Source organism: Cygnus atratus, chromosome 6, assembly GCF_013377495.2.
Source record: "Cygnus atratus isolate AKBS03 ecotype Queensland, Australia chromosome 6, CAtr_DNAZoo_HiC_assembly, whole genome shotgun sequence".
NCBI classification, from domain to species: Eukaryota; Metazoa; Chordata; class Aves; order Anseriformes; family Anatidae; genus Cygnus; species Cygnus atratus.
The window spans coordinates 28,546,048-28,568,108 of record NC_066367.1 but is presented as its reverse complement, the minus strand read 5'-3'; the positions used below and the strand labels follow the sequence as shown (position 1 = coordinate 28,568,108).

General features: G+C 38.5%; 1 protein-coding gene across 4 annotated transcripts in view; it reads right to left on the bottom strand.

Annotated features, from left to right (window-relative positions):
- The window catches only part of GYPC (glycophorin C (Gerbich blood group)), a 71,665-nt gene that overhangs the window by 43,496 nt on the left and 6,108 nt on the right, over positions 1–22,061 (bottom strand). For all 4 annotated transcript variants that reach the window (XR_007708513.1, XR_007708512.1, XR_007708511.1 and 1 more), the window contains exon 2: positions 1,517–1,567. Coding sequence is in view for 1 of the 4 variants with exons in the window: in XM_035571533.2 (XP_035427426.1) it covers positions 1,517–1,567 (51 nt within the window). In the remaining 3 variants the exon portion in view is untranslated. The remainder of the gene's footprint in view (positions 1–1,516; positions 1,568–22,061) is intronic.

The window sequence follows — 22,061 nt, the reverse complement described above, 5'->3', positions numbered from 1 at the left end:
AACACTTTTTAGATACCACTTGGATGTGCTTCTAAGCTCTTTAGCTGTAATTCTATATAAGTACACAATACTGAGCTGATTCTATGTTCATGTGACTCCAGGACCAGGGGATTAAAGAAGTAAACCAAATATTAAAGAAATACACAATAAGAAGCACCAGAATAGGATAATCCTAGGGAAAAAGAAAAACAAACAAACAAACAAACAACAAAAATGTATGTGGAGAGTGTGAAGCTGCTGTGAGGATGCAATAGGTAGGATTTCATCTGATTAACTGTAGGCATCTACAGTACAGGAGGCTCCATCTGAGTTAGTCCTCTTGGGCTTCTTCTACAGTCAGTAGACCAGAGGGTCTAGTGTCCTAGAAACAAATGTCTGTGTTTGGACAGATGAATCACTCCCTGGAAAGGCCTGCTATTCTGCAGTGACAATGAAGGGTGTGTAGAGAGTGCATCTCTTCTGTCCCCCGTGTTCAAGATATGTGTCAGCAGCAGGTATCTCCAAAGCTTTGGATTTATCAGCATAAGTAACCAAGTTTGGATACTCTATTGACGTGAAGATGGGGGACTGAACAGAACATTGGCAATGTGAACAGAAATGATAACTCTATCTTAAAAAATATGCTTGCAATGCTATCCCACAGATTTTATGGTGCCTGATTCTGGAAAGTGAAGTTATTGCTAGCAGAAATTAAATTGCTCATACAGAGAAGTTTAGGTTTACAATAATATCTTAGTTGCGCTGGGGGCTTCATCAGTTTTTAGGACCTCACTGGTATCCCTTGACACAAGAGGCTTTAATAGGCTTTAGATATAGCACAATATTAATAAGCCTAGGGGACTAAGTACAAATCAATTTACCTGCTACTTGTTCATAGAAAGCTGAAATTAAAGTTACAGGAGATGGGACCTGAGGGAAATATAACAGAACCTCTCCAATTTGCACTAATGATTGGTATACCCCCTTGTGAATGGCTGAAATTAGTGCGTTAGCATGGAAATGAACAAACACAATAAAAGTAAAAAGACAGGGTTCTCTCTGTGAACATAGCTTTGTTCATTTATCCTGACAACTGTATTTAGTTTAAATGCATGAGGGAGCTTTAATGGAACACCAGGAAATGCTCTGTGGTATGTTCTGTAAGAATAAAGGGTCCGTTGGTGTGAGTTAGTGTGATTCAAATCAAAGATGTCACACCAGTTCTGTATTATATGATAGTCTTGGACCAGGGAATGATGAGGAATATCAGAGGTTGACTTTGCTACTGGACATTTAGATTCTGGTCTAAAAGGAAGAATGGATGGGGGTGGTACTGCTTGATGGTTTATGCTCATTATCTCATCTCGTTATCTTGCCAATAGCCCCTCTGGGAGCAGATTTCCCACTGGCCTAATTAACTCTAATTGTGCTGCTCCTGTTGTCTTGTCAGCAAAGTAGGGGGTTTGCAAAATGCAAGAAACCAACCATCCTGCTGTTTTAATTCTAATGGTACCGCTAAGTATGATCTGCTACTTACCTCCAATAACAGCCACATCTGCTCCAGCTGAGGAGTTCTCGATGTCTCCATCTATAAATAGATCAGAAGATACAAAAGTTAATTAAAGAAAAAAAAAAAGGAGTTGGATTACATGTAACAGCATCAACTGTTCTAGTGGTGCTGTATTATTTTAACCTCTGAAACTCAGAACTTAAACAAGATCTCTCATTAGCAAAAGACATTTATGAAATATCTCATTAGAACTGGCTGTACTGTAACAGTTTTCTTTCACTATAACACTAGAAAAAAAATAGCTAGCACATTATGCAAACTATCCTGGCCCTCAGGGAAACACCTACTGCTTATTATGAGCAGTTACCTGTAACATCCTCCAGTGAATGATTAAATTAAGAGTGTTCAGGTACTGTGATTACATTCAGAAAGGTAGTTTTTAGGGAAAAGAAATATTGACACCTATTTATTTTCCTGTTTATGGCTTTTAGGCTATGATCCGGATCTTGCAAATTAATTTAGCTCTATTGATTTTAATTAGTATTTATTCATCTGGAATATTCTCTTTTTAATCTTAGCATTTATTTTATTTTAAACCTACATTTGGAATCAAGAAAATCCTGTTATGCATGTGGTGAAAAACAGTCCTTGCTTAGAGTAAGTCTGAATTTTGTGTTGATAAATCAAATTACTTTCTTTACTGGATTATAATTCCTTAAAAAATATATATAGTTTTGCAATTTGAAAGCAAAAGAGAAGTATCTGACATATCCCTTCAACGTGTAAGAAGTTGGTCTAAGAGGTTGTAAGGTGCTCAAAGAGCAGTTAGAATTTGAATTGCATTTTGATTATTTAATTATTGAACTTACTAAAAATATCCAAAACAACTAATGAATAGGCAGAGTGTTTTGGAGGGAAGAAGAACAAAAATCCTAAAAACCAGTGAGGATTTTTCTCTCCTTATTATCTGATATAGACCTTTATTGAAAGTAAATTCACATAGATGAGCATTTCTTTGCTAGCTTCTCTGTAGATGATCAAGGTACAGATCTCATCTTATTTTCAGCTCTTTATCTCATGTCATTGGTATCATCTCATTTACTCTTGAATTATGTGGGTGTCTGAGAAGGTGATAAATTCCTGGGGTTTGTTCATGCTAGTTTTATGACAGGACACTCTTAATTTTTTTATTATTGTATCATTTCTGCAATTCTAAATGCTTTTGTTGTCCTAACAAGGCAACTAGTTTTATGTGAGAGCTCTCTCTCCCTCTCTCTCTCTCTCTCTTTCTCTTTCTTCCTATTGGTAAATGCAGCAGATAGAAAAGTTCTCTCGAAAATGTAAAAATGTTAATTCCAAGTCCTTCTAATAAACTCAGCAGCGGTACTGATATCAATGGCTGATGTCTGTCTCTTTGGCTAAATGTGTGATAGCCAATGTAAGGGTAAGATAGTGTCAGAAGCTATCTCCTTACTCATGACTAGTCTCATATCAGATTGTAATAAATTGAGGAGAGCTGAGAGTGAGAGTCAAAGAATCCCTCTCTTCCCAGTCATGGGACATGTTTTTTTTCTGGAAGGAGAAAGGCCTTTCCTCTCCCACAGATGTCCTTCCCACATTTTCTTCCAGATGGAAAGATTGAGCATGCCTTGTGTAATTTAAAAGCTCTAATTATGTCTATATCCATTCAAAACCCATGTACCTCAGAAGAGATTAATTGCTTCAAGGTCAAACTGCTCTGTATTTCATAATGTACCAAATATATGCTGCATGCCAAAAAACAAGCTCCTCTACAGAAATCAAATACTTAAAGGTGTGAATTCTAAAGTGCTTCCCTAACCACATAACTTGGTTCCAAACATTAATTCCAGATCAAATCATGATTCATTAATTATAAAAAGGTAGGTGAGTAACTGCCAGTTCTTTTCTGTTCTTTCCATGTGTCTCTCGGATGTAGATAACAAGCAGGTGCCTTATCTCTGGTACTTGCCACCAAAGTGCTTTTAGATAATGGATTACAATATCATCACTTTGCAAAAAAGTTTTCATTGTAACACTGTACTTTCTAAGTTTTCAGAAGAGTGACGGCCCCATCCTGAGCTATCGTGTAGTTGGCACTGATCTGTTAAGCTGACAATGTTCTTGCCATTCAGCAAACAGCTAGCACGGTGATGAGGCTTCATTCACCGCAGTTCTCATTTTACTGCAAGGATGAGAGTCCTACTTTTCCTTTGTGTGTCCATTTTTTACCAGGCCAGAAAGGCCTCACTGTCACTCTCAGCTGGCTTTTGTTGACTTTTGCTGCATCCTCTGGAGTGTCAGGACACTGCAGCTACCGCCAACGGCCTGAATTTTCCAGGGTCTGCTCCCCAGAGCAGTTATGGAGCAAGGATGATGGAGGGGAGAGAGTGACCCTCAGTGCCTGTCTCGCAGTTCTTTGAGATTTCACTTTGTCCAAAAATAGCAATGTGATACATAGCAATATAATAATATTTCTAGGTGGGGGGAAGGTATCAGAGTCATTCAAGACTGAAATGTTATCACCCTTCACTAAACACGACTAAGGAAAATGCAAGGCATGTGCTCATCAAATGATGCCATCTTCCCAGTAAGGGGCCCAGTAAGGGTGAGACAACAGCCACCATCCGGACAGGAACACGCTTGGCCAAGAATCTCAGCATGTTCTTTTTGAACTTCCGCTTGGCCTGCGTGGGAAATAAACTGCAATGCCATAGGACTGAATCTTCAATTCCCTAAGCAGAAAAGATATTGAATGTACTGACAGAATTTTTAGCTAAGCAAATGTTGTTAGCTGGAGCCCTCTTACATCTTCTTTATTCTGCTCTTCTTAGCATGCAGAGCACTCAAAGGTCTGTACTTCAGTAACTGCTGTTGCACCTGTTTTGGTTATTTGCCTTTGTTTCAAAGACATCTTTTGCATTATCTATTGCTAAACTGCCCTCGCAAAACTTCCTCTCACTGTTATACTGGCCCTTGTCCATAGCTACAATCTGGTCCCGAATGTGTTTAGACAGTGTTGTTATTTAGTGCCATTGGTTACCATGAGACACAGAAAGCAACGAGCCTGGGAAAACTTGTTTTTCATAAAACTCCTGGCCATCAGAATGGGTTAGCTAAATCAAGAATAGAACATACAAATCAAATTGTCTGTCGTTGGAAAGTATGTTTCTAAAAGCCAGAATGAAGCAAAAGAAATGCCTTTGTGCCATGACCTGAAATTCATCAAATTCCAGTTCTGTCCATAAACTTACAGATACGGAATTTTGCAATAGAATGACAATTGCTACCTGTCTCATTCTTATCAGTCAAATCATGCCAAGAATGCAGCAGCCTCTGAAAGCCTCAGGAATGTTTCTGACTCTGTAATACTGCAAGTAGATCTCTGGCTTAGCACTTCAAAGGTGAAAAGCCAGTACAAGTAGCTTTCATGTTAACGTAGCCAGTGATGATTTTTCCTGCTAAATTTGTCAGTAAATCTGTTAAACCTTCTCCTCCAGGTGTGATTTTTTTTTTTTTTTACAATAAAACTTGAATTTTGTTAATTTTGATAGTTTTTCTATTTTAAACTGCTTCCACTCCACTTTGGATGAGGAGCACTTGTTTCAAGAAGGCAGGTCCAACAGTGAGAATGTTTGAGGTTCAGCTCTCTCCTTATTTTGCTATACATTTCTCCTGGCAGTTGTGACAGTTTCCTTTGTTCTTTAAATTCCAAATCTGAGTCACTAAAAGCTATAAGTCACTCCCTGCTCAAAATTATGATCATCCCCTTAAAATAATACATTTTTTTCTCCCTTTCTTTCATGCTTGAGATGCATTCAAGTCTTACTTTCTAGCTCTTTTCCACAGTTCTAAAGACCAAATACACTCTGTGGATGAAAAGTGAAGTTTTGGCATAATTTTGTGACATCAGGAAACAAGACTTTAAAGGAAACACAGAGTATTAGGACAACCCAGATATATCACAGAATCACCGAATAATTACATTTGAAAAGGATCTCTAGAGGCCATCTGGTCAGACCTCTGCTCAAGCAGGGCCACCCAGAGCTGGCTGGCCAGGACCACATCTAGAAGGCTTCAAGAAGGAGACTCCACCACCTCTCTGGGCAGCCTGTGCCAGTGCTCCATCACCTGCACAGCACAGAAGTGCTTCCTGGTGTTCAGACAGAAACTCCTGTGTGCCAGTTTGTGCCCATTGCCTCTTATCCTGGCACTGGGCACCACTGAAAAGAGCCTGGTTCTATCTTCTTTGCCCCCTCCCTTCAGGTATTCATAAAGATGCAAGACTTATCAGTAAGCTACTTTAGAAGTATAACCATGTGAAGAGATGCAAACTAAACAGGACATTTTGCTTACACGGTGAGAGGAAGGGGTGTATTTGTTCCTGAAATATGTAGGTATTCTCTCCCACCCAGCATAGAAAGCACAGATTTTAGATTATGTTTTATATTTACTTTATATATATAAAGTATATATATATAAAGTATATATATAAATAAGATATTATAATTATATATAATATAATCTACATAATTATATTTATGATTATATTATAAATAATAATAATTATATATATATATATACACTTTAGATATTTATTTAATATCACCTTATATTTCGGGTATTGTTTTCACCTGCTAATGGAGCTTCCAGAAAAAAAAATAAAAAAAATCCAGTGCTTCCAGTGCTTGCAGCCTTAGTGGTTTTTCAGTCAGCATTGTAGTTAGCAATTTAAATACCTACCTGTTTGCTTATTATGGATTTGCACAAGGAAAAGGCATGAAAAGAAAATTGTATTTGCTAAGGGATCACCTTTTGGAATATTTGACAAGGAAAACATGGGAATCATCCTACAGGATAACTCTAGTCTACTAGCGTGAAGTACTAAATCTTTGCTGTGCAATTCAGAAGGGCAACCTGATGGGATGACATATACCTTACCTCAAACTTCTCAGTGTCTCTCTTATTTCCTAAGATAAAACTCCAAACTAAAGGTGGACAAGTGTTTACTACTAAACAGCACTGAATACATAAACAAAAGCGTGAGCTTACAGGGATTCATCTTCATGAATCCCTTGCAGCTGTGAGAGATACTGCAGTTTTGGAGTGGGTGAGTCAAGCAGAATAAGTATACAGATATCTATGTGTGATAAGCAGCTTTTGCACTACAATTTACAAAGCCACTTGACACCAGTCAGGCAGCACTACTTCTCCTGCCTTTCCGGATTTTCCTGCCCACAGGCTTGTGCTTCTGATTCACAGAAACCTAAGCCAACCCTTATCATGATGCTCTATTGCTGTCTGCTTGTGGCTGTAATCTTGGACGTAGTCTTAGCTGCTAAATTACACTCAGGTAGGTCTCTAAGTGCTTTTCTTAGTGCTTTTCCCATTTGCTCTCCTATGTGCCTCTTTGTTGCATAAGAAACACTTTAAATTCATTCAACCCACTTAAATGATGCATAGTGATGAATCGTGCAGTGTTTTCCTTCTTAGGTATGCAGACTAGAAAACATGCTGTAAGATTTCCTTTTTAATTGGCTCATCTAACCTCTGTATGAAAAAAAAAAAAAAAAAAAAACCAACTCCTGCTGGTAGGACTTTTACAAGTGAGGAACAACCCAACGTGAGTTTGGTGTCCACGGATATGCTTTGCAGATACTGACTACAGGTCAAGAGATGTGTAAGTAGCCTGTAGGCTGAAATATGCCTTGAGAATTCAACTATTAATTGTTTAATTGTTTTGTCTTAAATATTATTATGATCCATCTATGGACTTCTGGTAAACAAGGGGTATGTTCAAACTGTCTAAGATCCAGCTCGTGATTCAAGCCAGATATGAACATAGTTCAGACAAGGATTTTCCCTCTTTATTGATTGATCTTTCACACATCATACATTTGAAAGTGAATTTTAAGTGTAACTTGAGGCTAATGAAAGACACTTTACTCAGCAATACCTACAAGGAGTCTAGTAAATTGTCTTTTTTTTTTTTTTTCCTGTATCAATTGACATAATACAAGATATCATATGCTTTTTGCTTTATTTTAAAAAATCTTAATTTTGAAGGTTGACTGCCTTTTCATGTAAAGATTTTGAGTGGGGGTTCAAAAACATTCATCACTGATCCAGTTGCTTCCACTGAAGGTGGGTGGTAGTAAGGTGCCTGATTGGGTTCATTAAAATGTTGTAAACTTTTGAATCTATGGAGACCACTAGGAAGCTTATGTTATTGTTAAAAACTTTTAACATAATTTCTGCAATTTTTATTTTTAAATAAAATAAATATAAAACTTTATTTCCTTTAACTGCTCCCTTCTCAGGGGCTCTTTTTGTTCGTTGTATGCTCTTGTACAGTCAGCACTCCTCTCGACTGTAAAAACAGATGTTAATGTGTCTCTATTGTCATCACTGATGCAAGACTTTTCTTACCCCACATTTAGCATTGAAGAACTAATGAAGTCTTAACTTCTCCATTGTTTATGCAACTGTGGTGTGTCCTCCTTGCCCTTTGGTTTATGTTTGTGCCTTGCCAACACATTGCATTCATGAGAAAATCATTAATCTATTAACCTTAGCATACTGATTTAATTTACAAGCTACAGTTAGAACTGGTTCACTACAGCTGCATGTGTAAAAACGAGTTGAACAAACTCCTGAAAACTTAATGTTAAAAATATGTTAATTGTTCAGGTTGCTCTCTGGCCTGTGTTATGATATCAGATGCATAACACTGAGGCCTCTCTGGATTTAAAAAAAAAAAAAAGTCATTATATATTTTAATATTTGCACTAAATGTGTAATGCCCAGGCAGAACTGGCATGTCTTATCCAAAAGGGTCATCAGCCTGAACCCATCAATTTGACACGTTCTGCTGAAAAAGCCATCACCATCTCCCATTAGATAACGAAACACATCAAGGCTGTTCTTTCAAAATTAAGGAACAGATTCTCATCTGTCAATCTGGACAAGAGACAGAATAATTTGGCTGCCATTTATATACTAAATTATTATAATGACAATAATGGTAAGATACAACAGCCGCATGATCTTTTGCGTAAGTAAATGGACTGTGCTCCGTGTGTAAAGTAAATCATGCAGATTAAAAATATCTACAAAATAAAAATGCACTGGGCCCAATCTCCTTGCTATCCCGGATAGTAAGTACTTTGTCATTCATTCTGAGAAGAAAAAATCCATTCTCTTTCAATTAAAATCATGGTCTGTTCAAGAGTTTTCAAACTGTATAATGCAGTAAGCATAAAGGGCATATTACATTAGTTTAATTAGATTAGGATTGCCACATAATTTTAGTAGCTCAGATCTGATTTTGGTATACAGTGTCATCAAATTATTTTGTACCTTTCTAGAATAGATAAATAAAACAATTTTTTTTCCCAATGTTTCAGGGAGTAATGGCATCACCCACATTTCTCTTTCTTTTGTTAAACTGAATTGCACTTGATATTTGGAGAAAATCAGAGATGGAGAAATACACTAAAAGTCAGTTTGTCAAAAAATAGTGGTATGATATCCCTTAATGATAAGAGGAAGAAAGGAGAAAGTGTTAATGACATTTGGGAAATTTAGTTGAAAAAAAAAGTATTTTCTTAAAACTGAACAGATACTCTATATTTTGAAGAAAAAAATCAACTAAAACATAAGAAATAGAAGAAAATGGTTGAAAGGGCTACATTATCTAAACGAACCACAGACTTTTTTTAGTTATATCAAACTTTTCTATTTATCCCCCTATCCCCCCCCTATATACATATATAGTTTTATTTTTGCTTACTAGAAGTATTTTTTCTCATTTGCTTGGGGTGCCTGAATATCAGCCACTTATTCTGATGTCATTTAAGCACAGTATATCCACTAAGAGAATTTAAATGACAGTATCCCCTTTAGAAGGGGCAGATTTAAATTTACATTTTTCCTCCATAACAAAGTTGGCTCACACTCCAAATGTACATTTTGCTGGGGAGATAAATTGATCTGTTATTGCTTCATTAAAGAAGCAGTGACAAATGAGATATGAATCAAACCAGAAGCTACAGTTCATGATTAGGCAGTCTTCCTGCATGTATGCTTCCTTCTTCCACCGTCCCACTCCACATTGGAACAGAATACAACTTTTTTTTTTTTTTTTCCAATAGGGAAGCTTTTGAAAGAAACACTGAATATCCAGAGAATCTGCCAAATAATTTCTGCCTGACTTTCCTCCAAAGTCAACAACTTCAAACTCTAGTCATTTTTGCTGACTCAAAATGAGAACAAAACAGTCATTTACTCATGCACTGAGATCAAAGCAATGCAAATTGATTAACCATTGATTAACAATTAACAATTGATTAAAGCAAAGCAATTGATTAACCATTGCAAATTTTGCAAATGATCACAGGTAATCAAAGTAGCTGAGGATGGATATGGTGAAAACCCATCTGAAAACCTGTACCAGATACTTAACCTCTAATTCTTGAGAAACAACCCATGAAAAGGCACACCTCACTGACTTAAACTTTACATGTTAGAAACATAAGCATAAAAATTTCAGCTGGAACATTTCAGTGGAAAGTCAGAGGCTAAGAGTTCTAGGAGGAAGTGATGTATTGACAATTCCTTCACTTGTGTAAATGGTTATATGATGTAGTAAGACAATTCAACCTCTGAAGTGCTTCTAATTATTTACCAAGATGTGCTTTTAATGTGTACCTACATGGTCTACCAGCCTCAATCTTGACTCTGAGGACTTTTGATGATGTCATCAGAGGATAAGGTGATCTATGTATTTTTTAATGTTGATGAGCTTGATTTTATAACCTTAATGACTCCGTAGGATTCGGTTTTAGTTCACATCTGAAACACACCCTTTTTCTGGATGTGTTATGATTCAAAACAAACATTAGTCAAAATTAGTCCCTCTAACTAAGACAGACTGAGCTGTTTGTTTTGTATTTTAAATATTTCCACCAAATACATTTGGTAGCATTTTTTGTGCTGATTTTCTCTGTGAAATGTAGCTGTTCCCGTTGTATGTCTGACTATCTGTCCTTACAGCCTTTAGAAGTTTTGACTCCATTATTCAGCTCAAATGGATTTTAAAGGAAGAGCAGGCAAAGACAAGCACTTTGCCTCAATTATCCTGGAAACTGCAGGTTAGAGAGAAAAGGGAGACCAGATTAGTCCAGCAGTGAAGGAAAGGCAGTAAGAACTCAGTAATTTTAAGCTTGGTTTGCAGCAACTGTTTGTCCAGTCACCACATGCTTTCCAGTGGTTATGCATGTAGGTAAAGAGGAGCTGCAGCAATGTCCTTTCCCTTCCCCTGCAGAACTACTGTGGAAGGGAGCCAGTGTATGTCAGTGGTGGGATTTAGGGGACATAAATCCAAAAGCAAGAGTGTCTCACTGGTTCTGCTGCTGGCAAAAAGCTTGTTTTAATGCACATGGACATGAAAGGAAAGGAATTTGACCATTAGTTTATTAAAGCTGCTAAATGTCTGTTTCTAGTTTTGAGATTAAAAGATTTGACCTTGTACTTAAATTACAGGTGATGTGACCTAGAAATCACCTGGAAGCTGGTGAAAGCCTGCTGTCATGTACAAAGATATTATCCTGACAATTCAAAGGATTTAGTGCCCAGTTACTATCCTTAGAAAAGTATAATAATTTTCCCAAAATGGTCAGGTTTCTTCCTTTATGTCTCATTCCCACCACCAATATTTTGTAGCTAAGCAGTTCTACAGGTGATAATTCTTGAAAACAGGAGATGGCTGTGCTCTGTTCCCCTGCTTATTTCATATGAATTGTATTCAGCTACGGCCAGCTCCCACACCAATGCTTGCCTAAGGTGCTTGTCTACTAAGCATTGCAAGTGGAAATGTCGGGATGTTTAGCATATGCTCTTTAGGGACACAGAGATCTTTCCTGGAACACTGATGAGGTTAATATTATTAATGGAGGTATCTGTAGTGGAAACAATCTTCGAAATGCTTTAAATATTGAACAAATTAAACAAAAAAAAATAAGACACCTTAGAAACTTGCAAGGCAAATATAGCTCAGGGCAACAACACTTCTCATTTTCCAAGGATTCTGCAATGAACATGCAGATTTCTTTTGCTTATCTTCTGCATTAAAAAAGACAAAGCCTGCTTTGTTATCTGAAAAGCATTTATGTGTCAGTCCAAGCTGTCTGAATTGAGTTGAGCAATTTTAGCAAAAATTCTTTAGCATCTGTCATTCATCTGAGCAATTCTAGACAGATTGTGCAATAATTGTTGGGGGGAAAAAAAAATAAAAAAGTCTCTCTTGTCCATTGTTTTTGGACAGTTGTCTGGCTTTATTTGGCAAATAGCATATTGAACACATTAACAGAGCTGAGCATTAAAAAAACAACAACAAAAAACAAACAACAAACCTGCATTGAAACCATATACTGAATATTTTTCAGTGAGGGACTTACACTGTTTTGAGATTCATTAGCAATTCATTAATAATGTTCCTCTCTCCTAATGAAGAATGAACAGTCAGTACCATGTAGGTGGAGAGATAATAACTAGCCTGATGAGATGTTTGACCACTAGAAAAGAGCCTACATAATCTACACTATATCCACAGGTGCTGCAGAGAGGACACCCCTTCTTGCAGGGAAATCCATTCAGCTCCTGCAGAAGTGTGATGAATTCTGGGGGAGGGAGTGGGAACTTCTCTTCCTATCAGCCAAGACGCCAACTTACAAGACTAGCATAGATTAGAGGCCTAGGTTTCTGGAGACTATAATTAGGGAAAATAAATCCCAACCATTACTGTTAGCATTGCTCAGCCATCCCTTTCCTAACCTGTGCTGAGGGCTTAGCCTTTCTAAAAGGTAGTCAGAGCCTTTGACATGCACTGATAAGCAGTGCTATATCTCTCCAACAGGTGCTTAAATAGTGCCTTACATGTCTGCATTAGGCATACTAAGTGCAGTCATATTTTCAGAAGCAACCTTATCCTGATGGTTGGAGTTATATGATCTTTAAGGTCCCTTCCAACCGGAGCCATTCTATGATCTTGCCAAAATGTGTTGCTAGTATATTCCTACATAGAGAAGAACATTCTTTAGTTTATTCTCCTAATAAGGAGCCATTTTTGTGTTACTGCTCACTTGAATGGCTCTCTGTAGACAAATGTTGACTTTCATACAACTTGGAGAACCATAATCATCTCTGAGGCTTCTGCTTCTCTTTTAAATCTGGTTGAAACTGGTTAGTGGATCCAAAAGTTCTTGATGTGAAGTGACAGATGGATGAACAGATGGTTAAGCAGACAGATAGACAGCAGGAACATATAAGACTCATTTCATTAGGAAACTGGACTGAAAACAGAAGTGGCAGTGGGTGGAAGTAATGGGATGAGATTCATATTTTGGTCACCAATTTAAAAAAATGACTTTTTTTTTTTTTCAAATGATTCAAAGAATGTAGGCAATGTCTTTAGTGGTTTGAACAACAAAGGAAAAGCCAAAGAGACGGTACTGAGATTTTTTTTTTTTTCCAGCTCCTTTTTTGGTCATAATGCTTCATTTTTATATAGTTTGGACTATATTTTAAACTTCTAAAGCCAGATTAAGCTTCGATAATTCTGGCAATTTCAATGGAGGATTAATGTGTGTCATTAAGCAAAGAAATATGGTCTGGTACTTTTCAATAGCAACAAATGCTTGCTAAGGCACTTCTCTGATCAACGTGTTTTTGGCTTACTGCAAAGCCTTTGGGCTGTTCCTTTCCTAAATGTATGAAATACACATGCGGGAAAGCTGAGACTGAATTGTTGTGATTTGAGCTGGCTGCTTACATTCCGGCTGAAAAGGGCATTCTTGCTCCTAACCCTTTTCCATTCAAGCTGATCCAACAGAAAACTGGCCCAATGGAAAAAAAATAAAAATAAATAAAAAAGGGGGCAGGGGTTATTTACTTATTGGTAAAATGATCCAAGTCACCACCATGTGGTCTGACTATTGGTTGCTCTGTTAACAAGGAGGGGTGTGTTAGGTGCAGACAGAAAGGGCAAAAGGCAGGAATGCTCTTTCAGGCAGGTAAGGAACATTATATATCTGCACTCAGAATGAACAGGTTCCCCTAAAAGCGAAGCACAAGGGTAAAAAAGAGCTGGATAAAACAAGATAATTCCTTGCTAGATTGCTCTTAAAAGAACTGAAAACTCAATTTTTTCACAGCCAAGTGATTCCTTTGAAATATAGTGGCTGTAGAAGGCCTTGGCAAAAGTTGAGGACATGGTATTGTCAGTGTAAGAATATATAGGAATGTACTAAGAAGTAAGGGACCTCTCAGCTGTAAAAATAGGGACCCTCAGGCAGAGCTCTGACCCTGCCCCTCCCTCCCTGCCTTCCTGGAGGGATGTTGCTTTGCCATAGATTAATCAGCAGCAACCACACTCTGCAGCTGCACAGCAGCAATCATTACTGTCCCATTTACACTTGTAGCAAAGCAGGGAATTGTTCCAACACACAAAGTGAAATACAAAGTGGTACATATGCAAGGTAGGATTCATAAAAGCACTCTCTGTTAAGCTGCGTCTGCTCACTTTGAAGTTGGTGGCAGATCTCACACTTTCCAACTGCACTGTTAAGCCAGTAGTGAAAGCTTTTAAAAAATCAATTTTATGAATATTAGAAACATGGTTGAACCAAGGATACAGACTCTGCCCATCCTCTCTGTTTTATCAATTCCCAGATTTATTCACCAGTTGATTCTAACAGGCTGAAAATATCTGCCTTCTCGAACAATCATGAAAGAGCTTGAAAATTTATCAAAGCTCTTTCATAACATCCCTAAACTATTTACCCTTGCCTCCAAAGAAGTGTGCTTTGGAATAGTATCAGAAGGTCAAGTTATCCCACTGAAACACCTATTAGTATAAAGAGGGAAAAAAAAAAAAAAAGAAAAAGAAAGAGAAAAAGAAACAGCATCAGCACAGCCCTGGAAAATATGAAGTCATAAGTAGAGTTCAGCCAGAGCAGGCTCCCATTAAACTTTGTTTAAGAGCCAAGTTCCACCCTGAGATATGTGTGAGCTGCAGTTTATTTCAGGGAGAGCTGCGCCGTACTCCATGTCAGGGCAAGGCTTGGACACAAGTGTGTATCTGTTATGAATCAGTGAAGAGAAGAGCCCACATCCCTTTTGCATTTTTTGGTTCCCTCTGCGTAGATGGAACAGAAATTTGAAAGAAGTGGATAAAACAGCCTCTAATATCACAGGACTTGTTGATTTTAATTCCCTCCTACCCAAGACCTAAATGACTATGTTCTAAATCCACTAAGTTACTCTCAGGATACTTGGTAGCCTTTCCTTGTGCCACCCCTGCTGTACATGCTGTATAAATAAGGAACATACACAGCAGTCTGGCTTTAGCTCCTTAAAGCTTTCCACTGAACATTTTCACATGGCAGATAGGAAGGAGCTCTACTGAATGATGAGTGAAGAAGAAGTGGCAAAGATTCCCTGCCCTCATCCTCTTATGCTTGCAAACAGAGGCTAAGCATGATGGCAACCCTTGTGCTGTGCTGAGTTGCATGGATAGCTTCAGGCAATATCCTTTTGCATTTCTGGGGCTGGCTCCTGCTACACAGCTGGCTGTTATGAGGGATGAGGGGATAAAGTCAGGGCCACATGCATTTTTACGTGGCTCCTGGAGGCACTGTGGTGACCTGGGGGAGCCAGGTGGAGGGATGCCTTGCTCCCTGACACAAGCTGTGCCTTCAGCAATGCTGAGATCCCAAGGTTGAATTCCTTCAATTACAAGGTAAAACAGCTCATTCAAGAAGAGGGAAGAGGGGGAGGCCAATCCTGCCAAACGCTTAGCAGGCGGTTAAAGTAATTCAAGTGAGAAACTCTGGTAAATGCAAAGGCTTTTATAACACAGGACTCCCCTTTGAACAGTGCAATATTAACTCTGTCTCAAGAATTTCCTATTCTTCAGCCCCCCAGATGGTTGTCCTGTCTTTTTACTCTCAATTAGCTGTCTGATGTTGGCTCTAATAGTGAAACAAGACCATCAGTGCTATGCTGTTACAGCACTTCCATAGGCAGAGCTCAACAAGCATTTAAGTCCTGGTTAGGGGAGAAAGCTCAGTGCCATCAGGATCAAAACAATCTCAGTAATCACTATTTTTTTTTTTTTCTGGATACCGTACCAGATGGGAAGAGGTGTCAGTATCCCCAGGAAAGGAAGTCTCTTTTTCTTATTGCTGGTGTGACCTGACACACAAGCTGGTGAAGGCCAAGGGAAACACATAGGCAGGTCTGGTGTGGCCACAACATGGTTTCAGTGTGCAATGTCAGGGAAACAAAGGATGGGAAGAATTGTTACCAAATCCCACTAACTAGAAGATGGTCTGGAAATATCCCAGAAAGAATGGGAAAGACAGAGATGTGTGTCCTGGGAGTCTGGAGAAATTATATGGCCCTCAGCCACATCTGTTTTGCCATGACTTTGCACCTACCAAGGGACTTTATTTTGCATTTCTTGCTACATCTCCCCCCACCCAGGATTATGTCCAGTACGGGGGAGAAGAAGTACAAATCCTTTTAGGGATATGGATGCATTTGCCCACAGATAGCAAGCTGCTACCTTAATATGCCACACAGTACTAGATGTTCCAGTTTCTCATCCAGTGAGGAAAATACACCCCTCTCCTCAGGAAGAAATCACAGATGCAATTTTTAATCACAAGACATTTACTCCCCCCCCCCCCCCCCCCCCCAGTGACTGCTGCAATTTCATATCTGACAAAAATAGTCAGCCAGGCATCCAAAGGGAATAGCTTGTTTTTCCCCTTCTGGTCACCTCCAGAAGCTGCTGGACTATGAAAAGTCCTGGGGTGAGCTGCTCAGCATTGGAAAGGGAGGGAGATCTACCCAGTGCTTGGGTACTTAGGTCACTTAAGAACAGAACAGTGGAAGCCATGGTCCCCTCTGCTCCGCTGATGGCCCCTGGAGAAAACAGGACACAGGATATGCTTCCTGCCTGGGGAAGGCTCGCAGCAGCTGGGAGAGAAGCCATGACCTTTTCCTTGAAGGAAGTACAAGTCATGAAGGGGGGAAGAGCTGGCTGTTATAGGCTGCATCTCATCTTAAAACTGTCATGCAGTTCTACCTCCTCTTGCTTTCTCCCTAAGTGTTTAAAGCTGATCTTAACTTATTTAGGAATGACACTTCTAAAACAGTTTCATCCATCTCTGCCACCCCATTGTTGCTCTAGTCAGTCATGAACCTTCTGACAAGAGTCAGATACAATTGAAATGAAAGGTTTCATTCATCCCAAGTGAAAGCAATCAGCAGAGGTAATCCAGGAGAAGGGCTTGGCTCATGCTCTATTTCCAGCTCAAATTTATGTCCCCAGGATGAAGAAATTAAGCATCTCGCACAGAATGTGAGAGGAGGAAGAGTTTTGTCTTAGATTAACAAATTTTAGTGAATTCCAGAAAGGGAAATCTTTTACCAAGAAGCAATAGCAAAGGTCAGAGAAATGCAAAAGCATTTATCTCCCCGGTCACATCCTGCCAGCCAAAAGTGGGAGGGGTGATTTACTCCTCTGTGGTACAAGGAGTCCCTTTTGGATCATTAATCCCCATGGAGAATGAACTCAGGGGCCATATACATATTTTCTTAATGTGCAAGAAACTTGAATCAGCAGGAAGTATTCTTCTTTTGGAGCATACAAAATAGGTTTATCTCTATTTGCTACTCCTTGTCTTCACACAGAGCTCTAGTTACCACTGATAAATCATTTTGCTTTCATTGAAATCTGTGGTGATTGTAGATGAGGCTGCTCGGAACTAAATTAAGACATTTGAAGCATAGTACTACTAAAAAGTGAAGATCTTAAATCAGTAAATTCTCATCCAAGCTCCAACGAAATCAATATGAGCAATCTCAAATTCCAGGGCACCATTATCTCAATGCCATTGACTTCAGCAAAGCAATGCTGACTTACAGTGAGTAAGGTGTTTCCTGAGAACATCTGTACAAACCCGAAGGAAGCAGAAATTGTCAAATATTTGTTTACATGCCAGGACTTCAGGTGATGAAGCTGTGTATTTGCAGCATGAACTGATCAGAGAACATAAACCACAAGTTATGGTAAGAGAGAGGACAGATCTGGTGGACATCTCTTGTTATTATTTTTACATTTCTTTATGGGTAATAAAAAGAAAAATAGTCTCATTTTACCTCACTTTGACTCTCTGAAACCACCCGAAATATTTCTACAATGATTCAGTTGCTAAGTGAGAAACATTAGAGACTGGTTATCTCTGTTCACAATACACAGACATTTACAAATTGCCACTAGCCTGTAATGGATGGCATTTAATACTTTTTAACTTGGCAAAACTTACTTTCAAAAAAAGTAAGGTAGTAGACAGCTACAGTGTTGTATTCCAGTCTCCCAAGCAACACTCCCTCTGTGCAAAGATTTGCAAGGTTCTGCATAAGTTTGGTAGATCCATATCCTTATTGCTGTAAATAACTTACAAGATCACAAATGTGGCTGAAACAGAAAATCCAAAGCTGGCTGGTGTCCTTGGATTTTATGCTCCCCTATGTGTGTGTGTGTGCATGCATCATCCCTTATTTTTGCTCTTTGTCACATAATGTGTCGCAAACTTAGGCTTTGACAAGTTGAAAAGTACGAAGATTAGAACAATCGTGTTTACATGTGTTACCACCTGCTACTTCATTTCTACCATGGTGTTTGAATGTTCAGGCACAAGGCTTTGAAACACTCCACCTTGAACGCACTTAAAAACTCTGCAGGATTTCCAGTTTGCTTTGATCTCCACAGTCTAGAGACTATCTCAGAGAATATAAATGAATATATTTAGCGGAAAATTATTTTCAAGGAGAAAATCCTAGAGTTCTTCCAACTCGATATGCTTTGCAAGTTGATGTCATACCTAAGGTTGTTTTTTTGTGTTTTATCTTTATGTTTCAGGAGGTCTCCTGGCATTTCTGTCCAGAAGGAGATACATGATGAGGTAACTTGGGAAGACAGATGTGTTCAGCTCTCCTCATTGTGAGCACAAAAGTGGCAAACAATTTTATGGTGATTTTTGTTTAGAAAGGAAATGGAAGAAGAGGTGATTTCAGTTCTGAGGAATTTACAGACTAAACAAAGCAAAATAAAAAGAGATTATGCAGGGGAGCTATGCAGGAGAGAAGATTGTTTTTATCAAGAAGGAGTAGGAAGGATGTGAAGGGAAAGATGGTAAAAGCTTGCTGTTAATATGACTAGGAAGGAGACGTTGATTGGAGAGCTGGAAACAAGGAAAGACTTGGCTAGCCCAGGCTATGAGCAAACCAGCTTCTTTCTGAGGGCTTTACAAATCTGTCTTTCCCATCTCTCACTACATGAAATCACCATGTATGACTGCCTTTTGGAAATGACTTGGGCTTAAGCTTACTTCAAATTCTCCTAGATGGGCAAGTGAATGGTATGGGAGTGGTGTCTGAAGGCATTAGATCCATCCAGCTCTAGGAAATGTGTTATAGAAGGTGATTTTTCCTTTTTTTAGGAATAATCCAGGGCCCAGACGCTAACCACTGCTTGAGCTCTAAGCATGGAGGAGAAGCCACCTCTCACTGGGAGCTGGAAAAGGGCATCAAAGGCAATCAAGAAGGTTTCATGAGAATTTGTCCCTTTTGATTAGGTGGTCACAGCCTGCACAGGAAGAGTCAACAAAGCACCCTTTTTCTCGTTGACCTTCTGCTATTCTTCTTGGCCATGCAGGTGTTAGCATAAGCCATTTTGCTACTCTTTAGAGAAGCCACTTGTTTCCATGACTGGCAAAGGAATGGGATGAGTAAGAGGAAAAGTGGCCAGGTATGCAGAGCATAATGAGTTTCAAAAAAGTTTTTGAAACTTTTGAAAAGGTTTTGAAAAAGAACAAGAAAACCATGGGTTCTCCTTTTTCCAAAGCAAAGGGGAAGCTGGAATGGAAGCATGGCTGTGAACGGCAGTTTTGTTTCCTGGTCTGCTCTGCTCAATGCCTCATGCAGGGTTTTCTGTAGAGATGCAGACTAATCCTGTGTATATCCCCCTGTTTCCACCAACGGCTTAATTGACATTAGGAACTGGTTGTAAAGGCTTCTTTAAAATAAAAATAGATCCAAATGAGTTCAGTAAGGGGAAAAATGGATTTGTGTGCATCAGAGACTCAAAAAATCAAAGTCCGCTGACGTAATTATGGAAATTCAAGGGAGACAGACAATAATAAACTCTCCTAATCGTGGGATCCAGGATGTAAAAAACATACCCCAGGTTGTAAATGAAAATGCCTATGTCATGACAGGAAAGATCTGGAGAGGGGGAGGTGTTGTTTCATAGCAAGCTGTGGAGATGAGAGCAAAGAGAAACCAATGGAGAAGAGAGATGGAGAAGGAAGACAGGGCAACTCCCAAAGGAAACAAGGCCTCAGCCCACTGACAAGAAAAGATTTATGTCTTCCTTGCCTGTGCTATTCTTCCTTCCCACTGCCAGGACAGTGGAATGTCCTTGACAGAAGTGAGGAAATGGTGTTTAACAACTGAGACCTCCATGACTGTCCTTTGCTGAGATATGAGCACTTACTAGTGGGCTGAGAAAGGGATAGGCATGAAGTACTAGGAGGCGCAGAGGATATCTGAACTAGACAACCTGAGAGGGCAGGTGTAAGAGAAAGGTAATATTCAGAAACTAGTCCACTCTGAGAGCATCTTTACATCAAGGTACTTCAAGAATTTAATTTTCTGCTGCCTGTGTTGGACAGGAGAGGGACTGCATTCATGACACTTGAATGAACCATCATATAATTAGAAGAACAACCTGTGCTAGCTCATGAGATCTGGTTATTAAAGGGCTTCCTTAAAGTCTCAAGAAATAACATTATCTACTGAAAATGCAATTTCATAATAAACTGGTAAATTTCTAGCCCTAATATGTATGAAGAAAACATTTAAAATCAAATTCAACAATATACTCATGTAGATCTCAAAAGATAGAAATAAAATATAAAAATACAGAGCACCATTTTAGTTACTTCAGAAATTTGGAAAAGTTGCACAAGTTTCCTGAATTCTTGGATGACAACATTTTTATGCTAACTTCACAATCCACTACAAATATTTTTTTCTCTCTGCTCATGTACATGTAACCTTTTAATCACTCTGGTTAAGTGATTTCTGAACTATTTGCATTACCTAAGGATTATTTGGTTTAGCTAAAGCTGGTAATCAGCAGCTGCTTTTTCATCCCCTATTAAGTGACTGAAATTTTTGAAATATCCAAACAACAGATGAGAAGGACCTTGTTTACAGGTTAACATGATTTTTTTTTTCCAGAAAATAAGCTTATTCTTGCATAGAGAGAAACTTGCTTATGCAGAGGCATCAAGTTAATCTGCAGTAACAATTCTGTGAAAGCTATTCCAGTATAAATTTATTTTTCACAATTTGAGGTTGCCACAGAATTACAGAATTCAATTGAATTGATTTTTGATTCTGTTTCCAAAGAAAGGTAGCTATTCTGTAAAGAATTAGTTTTATTTCACCATGAATATGCTAAAAACCTTTTTTTTTTTTTTTTTTCCCCTGGAAAATTTTCCTGGAGATGCAACTAGGCAATTCTTCCAGCACAAAGAATCTTCCTTCTCATTTCTTAAATCATTATCATCACTTTCCCCTGAATCTTTGATTATGGAGACACAGGTCCTGCAATAGCATCCAAGATGGATTCAGGCAAACGCTGTGCTGCTTTAAGTCCAAATACAGAGTGATTCCATTTTCTATACCTTTGTGAACTGACTGGTTGTGGCTGTATATACAGTCAGCAGAGAGACAGCTGAATCTTGTGTCTGCAAGAAAGGTTGAATACGGATGCTTCACTGATGTTTTACTATATCATATGAAAAGGATATTTTGTAATATTTTCCAACTTCTTATATATAGCCTAAATCTCTTTCTTGCTTTCCTTCTTGTTGTTGAGTTTATGCCTCTGCTAAGCCTTCAAAAATCTGGTCATTTTTCTGCTACTTCTGAAGGTATCTATCGTATAAAAAAGGAAAGATGAGCTTGTGGGTGTTGGTCTGTGAACAGAGATGCAGTCAGGGAAATAAAACTCTCTATAACCAGAAGTCTGACTAGTGAAAAGGCGTATAAATACAGAAAAGAGGTGTCTATACATACCTGTGTATGTAAGTATACATACAGATATAAACTATATAATAAATATACATGCACAATGCATATTATGTGTACATAAAGAATTCTAATCCACTTCACAGGTTTGCTGTTGCTAAAATAATGTCTCTTTCCAAATCTAAACACTACACATATGTAAAGACTTAATATTTGGTTCTGCTATGCTATAACCTTGTCACATGTGCTCTTTGTAACGTGGACCACCTCATCAAATTAGACATTTTAAACATGCAGTCCCCAGTAAAATAGGCATTTATCACTCACAATAACATGGAGCTGTCACAGGGTGTGTTCAAAAGCCCCCCTGCAACTTACTGATAAA